This window comes from Cajanus cajan, chromosome 2 (genome assembly GCF_000230855.2).
Source record: "Cajanus cajan strain Asha chromosome 2, NIPB_CcT2T_4, whole genome shotgun sequence".
NCBI classification, from domain to species: domain Eukaryota; kingdom Viridiplantae; phylum Streptophyta; class Magnoliopsida; order Fabales; family Fabaceae; genus Cajanus; species Cajanus cajan.
The window spans coordinates 7,622,860-7,630,842 of NC_138518.1; the positions used below are offsets into that span (position 1 = coordinate 7,622,860).

At 33.1% G+C, this 7,983-nt stretch overlaps 1 protein-coding gene across 2 annotated transcripts; it reads right to left on the bottom strand.

The window, feature by feature from the left end:
* Positions 1 to 378: 378 nt before the first annotated feature.
* PAP23 (purple acid phosphatase 23) lies at positions 379 to 7,983 on the bottom strand. 2 transcript variants are annotated; one of them, XM_020366566.3, is made up of 10 exons: positions 7,589 to 7,983; positions 7,008 to 7,199; positions 6,029 to 6,365; positions 5,180 to 5,397; positions 4,883 to 5,073; positions 3,431 to 3,712; positions 2,553 to 2,675; positions 1,633 to 1,707; positions 1,478 to 1,540; positions 379 to 645 (listed from the first exon to the last, which is right to left on the bottom strand). In XM_020366566.3, exons 1-10 carry the CDS (start codon positions 7,863 to 7,865, stop codon positions 631 to 633), a joined length of 1,773 nt encoding a protein of 590 aa, XP_020222155.2. In that variant the 5' UTR covers positions 7,866 to 7,983; the 3' UTR covers positions 379 to 630. The 2 variants fall into 2 exon arrangements, with proteins under 2 accessions (XP_020222155.2, XP_020222156.2); XM_020366567.3 differs by lacking the exon at positions 1,478 to 1,540.

Below are 7,983 nucleotides of genomic sequence, written 5' to 3' on the forward strand. Positions count from 1 at the left end.
GCACTTGTTTTAAGCGTAAATTCACTTTGGTCATTATTTTCAAAATCCATATCTTTAAGCAAAGGATGCATTTCAGGCACTACTTTATGTGGCTTTAAAGGCATTGAATTGTAAGAAGCAATATTGTGGCTGCTGTTTCTAGTGGCAGGCACATCATGATTATGCTTTCCCTCGTAGGTTCTTACCAATCCATTGAAGCTCTCTCAACATGATTTCTCATATTACATCATGCACTTTAAAGAAATTGAGCATAGGACAAATTAAAACATTATTTGAAAGGCAAAATAGTTAATGGAAAGGTTCAAACTAAACTGCTCATTGAGAAAGGGGTGGATTCTTATGTACAAAAAATGATAAATTAATAGGGAGGAGATGATATGATAAACTAGAAAGTGCTTACAATTCGGAATAAGTAATCAAAGCAAGGTATAATACAACGAGCAAGTGCTTCATGGAAGTTATAAACAATCTCAAATAAGAGTGTAATTAAGTAATTAACAATGTCATAAAAGAGAGGAAACACACTGAATTTACGTGATTCAGCTGATGTAACCTACATCCATAAGCAATCAAGAGATTTTACTATTTTTTACACTAAGAGAGAACATAACTCCATTCCACTTTCAAAACCTAGCTCCATTCCACCTTCAAAATGAGAGAAAAGAAAACAATTAGAGTCAATTTCTAAAAATAGTTACCATTAGTATGTTTTCAATTTTTAGAAATATTGTTGATCTAGGGTTTGTTTGATTTCCTTCTCCCTTTCGGGTTTTAACTTTTTACAATTATTTTTTTAAAACAATGTCACACTATTTAGCAGTCAATTTCTCATCCAAAATCTATTAAGCTATAAAATTTATCTTTAGACCAAGTGTTTCAAAACCAATAAAAAAAAAACTGATAGATGTTTTCCTTTCCCGTCTTGTTGAAGTAGGGAATTCATCTGTGATTCTGGCCATTCTTGTAGGCATGCCCTGAAGGTTCTCTTGAAAGTTCCTTCCAGGTAGTGCACACAGGGTTGTTTCTGTTGTAAATGTTTTGGAAACAATTTTTAACTTAATTTGAGAATAAATGTATCAAACAAGTTCTTTTATGTGACTAATCAGGTTCTCCGATAGATATTAGCTTTCAACTAAGGTGGTGGATACTTCACATCTATAACATGGTGACAAAAAAAACAAGTTCTTTTATTTTTGTTAGCTTTTGAGATTCTAAACAGTTCTTGAAAAGAGAAATCAGACGCAGCCTTAATTTGTTACCTTCTGTATTCGGTTCAGAAAATAAAAATTCTAAAAACACGATTGATGTATCCATTTTCAATAAATTAAAAAAGAGAGCCAGTCTTTTCAACATTAATAACAGCAGAATTCGCCACATTTATTTTCGTAGTATGAAGGTAGTGCACACAAGTAAAAACTTGGCTATACACTCTCACACATCACAATGACAAAAACAAGAGAAACAAGATCTGATTTACCTGGGAATATAGACCATATATGAAGAGAACCCCAAGGAATTGTGATATGATGATAGAAACATCCTGAGTGATTAAATTCAATAGGTTGTATTCCATTTCTTTTTCATCACAAAAATGTAGGTATAGAGTGAAGCAGCAAACACAAAGGAGATTACCTGAGAGAGGTGGCTTGTAGCAGAAGAGGATTTAGTGGATGAATTGTATGGAAGTGATTGGTGTGGATCTTGTGACTATAACAACAAAGGCAAATGATGATTGAAATCATAAAACTTGAATCTTTTAAGTGTGTTAAAAATTGACAATTAAGGCAAAGCAAAAATAAATGCATTTCTAAAATCAGTAAAATAGAAAGTTGAAAATTACCAGCAAATATATAATGCAACTGATGCCAAAACCATCTAATGGCAGTTTGAAAAGTTAGAAAAATGACACTAACATTTTTTTGAATAAACTTTGCAGTATGCATAAAGTTTAATAGCTTGAATTCAAATTACAAAAGCCTTCCAAAGGGAAGTCTTTAGTTGAATTTTTACCCCATGGAAGACAATAACACCAACAAGAAGTCTTTTTCCTCTAAGCAAGATCGGCTACATGAATCACACAACACTATTGATCTTGGTTAAAGACTAAATTCTTAGAGATATAGAACTTGTTTAGATACAAGTTTAGAAAAGCTTTTGAAAGCTTTTCTACTGAAAATAAAGAGTTTTTTTTTAGTAAAAAAAACTTTCAAAAGTCCTTCTAAACTTGTATCCAAACAAACTCATAATTTGCTTCTACACCATGGAAGACAACAAGGAAAAATTCTTGGTTAGAAATGATGTACAATGTAGACTTTGCACAAGTCTACATGATCAATACAAAACTGCAAAACAACATGAATTTTAAGTCAATTAAAACAGTTTTCCATTGTCTCAGAGAAAGGTGGTCAACATGAAGTCACATAAAACCTGGAATGCTATAAAAAGTTTAGAAATGGGTTGTAAACAAAAGCAATAAAATCCTCATATCCACATATAGTTTCATAATCACGAAAAACCTTCGGCACACTAAAGCTTTAGTATGGAACTAGTACTTTTAACTCTTTCATGCACAATTCAGGCTGCCGCACAATGTATATTTGGTCGCCAACTGCATTTTCTTTATAATTATCTTGATTTCGGTGCCAAGTCCATAATGCATATGTCGAATTCACAACCTGCAATAAAATATATAGGATGGTAAAGTTTTTAAGGAAAGGATTAATATCATATTGAAGAGAATTCATGGACTGTATCCATGTCATGAACAAAAAAGAAAACTCAATGAAATATTATAGCCACTCACAGAAAAGGTTCGTCCAAAATATAGCCAGATTTTTCGGTGTTTTAGTATCTTTGTGCACAACTTAGAAATAAATTTGTATATATACCTAGTTACCTACAGATGTAATTGTATAGTAAATTATTAAAACAATAGCTGAACCTCAACTATTTTGAAGGTAATAAGAAGATTCAACTCTCTGAAGGATAATGTTAATTAACACATTTTCATATTATTTGTGGGATCAATTATAGCAATCTCTGGACATATTTGGATAAACTTCTTCATAAACACATATAAAAGAAAAAAAATTAAAAGGAAAGATAAAATAAGCTCCTTTATAAGCTGAAATTTACTTATGCATAACTTAATAATGAGTTTTTGGAGAAGCTAATATGAGAGAGCTTTTACAAATTAGCTTATGGAGAAACTTATTGTATTTTTCTTACCTATTTTTCTCTTTTAAAAGTGTTTCTAAAGGAGTTTATCCAAACAAACCCATTATACAAGAGTAACAATATTATTCACATTCCAGTGGAAAGGCAACACCACCAAGAACAAATCATTTAGTGATTGAGCTATCTGAACTTGTAGGCTGGTTACATAGCAATAGAAACAAAAATAAAAAGGTTCATAATCCGAAGATTTTACCTCGAGTATCCCATGTCCAAAACTGCTTTCTCTAAATGCACTCCACTCAGGTTGTTTGTTCCAACAAAAGTTGCCTTTGGCAGGACCAGAGGTAAAATTTAAATGGCAAACTCCTCCAAATTCTGGTACGTTATCTCCAGCAGAAGGACACTGTCCAGGGTCATCTGCATGATCAACATCTACTTTCTCAATATTTCCACCATCTCCAACAATTATGTAAACAGGTCCACAAGGATCCAATGTGTAATTATAAACTCTATTCATCCGCTCATAAGCATGAACCTGCAAGATGGACAACACGTTACACTGTTTATGTAAATAATAGGAAAAAAATTACATCTAAAATAAGCTTAATTTAAGACAACATATCTGCGGATAATTCTATCCCAAAAGAATATATTCAACTGGAAATAACTCTCACCACAAAATGTATTGCATATTCAACATTTTTAGGTGCAGAAATGATATAAGTATCAAAGCAATAGTGCAGATCTAAATTCTTAGCAGCAGGAATAAAGTTAATAAGCTACAAAATCCAATGCATTTGGAACTAAATGTGCATGGACAGGATTCAATTATCAAACCGGTACATACATCACATCTAAGTATTTTAAAATTCTGTTCACCTAAAATGATTTCATACAACTCAGATTCTGAATTCATTCAAAACCCCCTCATGATGGCACAGTAATTTATTCATAACGAGAACCATGACTAATAGGACAACTCTAAGGCAAAAGTATTGCACTCAGATGATTATGGTCACGATATGATTATTTGAAAGGTTCAACTACTTAAAGAAGGAGTTACCACTGACTGGAATGTCATATCCTTGTTCTCTTATAACTGACTAGATATTAAAACCCCAGCAAAAATCGGTTGCATCAAGTGTTACGATCAATATTGCATATTAACAGACGAATAATTTAATTGAAAAAACTGTATGCAAAATTAGATATCATTGCCGGAAGAAGGTTTATATCTTTACATATTTTGATGAAAATTTCCTTGGTATAAATAAGTGTTACAGATATTGTGGATATATTACAGATATTATGGTTATTATTCTCACTATCAATTAGGGATGTGATTATATTAGTTTTCATAATATTAGAGATTAGTATCTCTATCATTTATTATATTCACTCTATAAATAAGATTGGTATGTGTACAACAATACACACAATTCCTGAATCACAACAATAAGTTAACAAGAAAATAAAGCAACATCCATGGATTAAGTTCATATCCTTAAAAGCTCTTGTTTTAGATTTTTAGGCTGCAAATAATTTATTTTTTTTCATATTTACGTAATCCAATAATATATTAACAAAATAACTCAATCATAAAAGAAAACATATGTAAAACTGAAGAAGAGAAATCTTGGATATTTTTAATGTTCTAAAATTGATACAATTTTTTTTTAAAAAAAATAGAGTAAATTTAACTTACATGACCATTAAAAACAATGTCAACCCTGTATCGATAGAGAAGTTCTTCCATTTCTAATCTCATACACTCAAATTCTTGATAGTGTGAAGCATAGCTGTTATACCAAGGAGAATGCCATGCAGCTACTAACCAAGGGGTTACACTACGGTCTATTCTTTTCAGATCTTGCTTCAGCCAAGCAAACTGTGCTCCTGGATTGAAGAGATCCAGTGAAACATTAATTTTTTCAACCATCTAAAATTATATGCATTGACTGGTTTACATGAGATAAAATAAACTGTATCAGTTATTATTTACCAGTACTATTGTAATCAACATATGCTCCCAACATGATAAAGTGTATGCCCCCAGCATCAAAAGAGTAGTAGAAGTTACTTTTAGAGCCACTTTCTTCGGCAGGAACTGCAAATCGCGTCAAGTATGATTTGAATGTGATCCCACCAGCTTGAGGTTCAATCTCATGATTCCCTTCAATAACCATCATTGGAACTTCTGAGGTCAAAGGCTCCATAAACCTGATGTATCAAAAAACAATTTTTTTTTTTCAACTAAATAGTGGTTTGTCCATCAACTATTTGTGTAAGAGATTCTAATATTTCACTACCATCCCCTCCCCAATATGTTTGTCTACTGAGCATATGATGGATATTATTATTAACATTGTTTAGAAATAGACCTATCAAACAAAGTAGTAATAATGTAGCATTTCACAAGCCCAACAACATACAACTAAACGAAAGAAAATGCAGAATAATAACAAAGCAGAAGAAACATTTAGCAAAAGCTAGTAACTGTTCACTAATATTTTTGTGCCACCTTCAGGTGTGTTTGGGAACCAAATGGGGTTGAAAAAAAAAAACTACAGTTACAAGATTTTACTTTTTTTTTTTATCGAAACACGTGTTTTTCGTTGAATATGGTTTTAAACTGGTATCCAAACATACTCTTAATAAATTAGGTTGCACAATTATCATTTTCAAAATTAGGAAGTAAAATGCCTATTCATCCCCAAGTTTAGATGGAGCAAAGTGAACTTTGTTAAGTTATTGTTCTGTTCAATACTTTAATATACAAAAAGGTCAGTATGCTTCAGCTAAGACTTTATTACATAAATTGTCATAGAACTCAGAACTTCAGGTAGGTTACCTTCCCCACCCATCCCATCGGGGTTGATATGTCTCTCTGATAGGAGCATCTGGAAATGCACATGAAAAACATGAAGCTCCTTTTCCACCCGTTGTAAGATACTGATTTGCATATGTTAAATCTCCAACCATTAGAATCATTGAAGGATCATTGTAAGTGAGATGATCAATAGTTGATGTAGAATTGCTTGTGAGGCCCAAATCTCCAATAACTGCTATTCGAGCTGGATAATTATTTGGACTTGGTTTTGGAAAAGTCTCAAAAAAATGCTCTTGGCTCATGGCTGGAATAGAACTATCCCCACACTTGTAATAATATCTGGTTCCAGGCTCAAGACCTACACCAAGAAAGAAACAAGTACCATTAAGCATTTCAGATTCTGATACTTTATTTCAAATTTTATTTTTAACAATAAATGATTAGATTTTGTTATATGATAGGGGATATGATTAGAAGAGCAATAAATGAAGAATGTAGATGGTTCCAGAACTGAGAAGTCTGAAACTGCAATGAACAAAGTTATACATATACCACAACTTTTGACTGGAATGCGTAGCATACAGAAAGAAGCAGAGATTTGGAGACCATAAAAACAGCTTTCCATTAAAAGAATTTTATCAAAATAAATACCTTTCACAAATTTATCGGACAAATAAATAGGAGCAAATTCATCTATCCAACAATCAATTATTATTTTGCCAATCATGTCACAAGGCAAACATCAAACTGAAGTAATGCATCCAAGAACTTAATATCACCAACAATAACAACAACCAAGCCTTTTCCCACTGGTTGGATCGGCTACACCAATCTAACCATGTCATAAATTAAACCATGTCTATATGAACACATCTACATAGTTTCTACAAAATCAACCAGTGGTATGTCCTTTGTCAATAATAACTGCTTCCAACTCAGCACCAAACAAACACTACCTTCCATTTCAGCAAAAGTTTAAACAAGAAGAAACTCAACGTACCTTCGAGTTTCACATGGTGAATGATACCAGAGGTGTAATTCCAGAGGCCTTCAAAGGGATACAACTGACTGTAAACAACAGAATCACCTTTCCCAACACCTGTGTATTTGCCACTCTCTTTCCCATACCACACCTCACTTCCAACAGATGCAGGATCCACAGGGGTCACATTGAGGCCAATCTGTGCATCCCCTTATCCAAAACCAAACAACACAACCATGTAAGAACAACTTGATGCTTTAGAATACAACACCATAATCATCAACTAAAAAAAAAAGTTTAATTTCTATGTATCGACAATGCTACAACTTGTATACTATCAACCAATCAGAAACCATGGTTAGGATGAACACACAAGGATTTGTGATAAAACTATTAGACGAGAGTGTAAAATTCCTTTATACTATAAATGCATATACTTCTGTATAAGACACAGACTCGAACACAGTCTCGAATCATTCATTAAACTGAAACAATCCTTTACCAGTTGATCTACATGCTCATAATTGTAAATGCATATACTATTGAATCTTTAAAAAGAACAAAAGTTTTGGAAATTCTGAGGAGAGGAGATAAAGTACCAGTGACCCAAGAAACCCACATAGAAGTTGGTGAGGAAATTGCAAGAGCAATCTGTTCAGGGAAATTTAAAGTGACATTCTTTCTGAGCCTTGGATGAGTCATGGGCAAGTCATCACTGCCCCGTCGCAGTGATGGGTCGAACCGGCGGGTCACAGGATCAAATGGGCCATCCAAAGTGGTGGGAATGTGACTCTCAGTCACTGCCATGATGATGATTATGTTGCTCATCATCACCAAAACCATGGCCAGTGACATGCCAAAGGTGAAGGTTTTCATTTCCGACACAAAATGAATGAACCGTTCTGTTTCTGAGGATGTTGACGTGTTTAAGGATAACTAAACTAGATTATTAACGAGGTTGATCATCGTGGTGCTACTGTGGATACTTGAATTT

What these genes read in the sequence shown, in the direction of transcription:
- PAP23 (XM_020366566.3), bottom strand. Translation starts at nt 7,865, where the DNA reads ATGAAAACCTTCACCTTTGGCATGTCACTGGCCATGGTTTTGGTGATG. An exon ending in TCACCATGTGAAACTCGAAG is followed by an intron (nt 6,366 to 7,007) that starts GTACGTTGAGTT and finishes TTCTTGGTGTAG; the next exon opens with GTCTTGAGCCTGGAACCAGA. An exon ending in TTGGACATGGGATACTCGAG is followed by an intron (nt 2,676 to 3,430) that starts GTAAAATCTTCG and finishes ATTTTATTGCAG; the next exon opens with GTTGTGAATTCGACATATGC.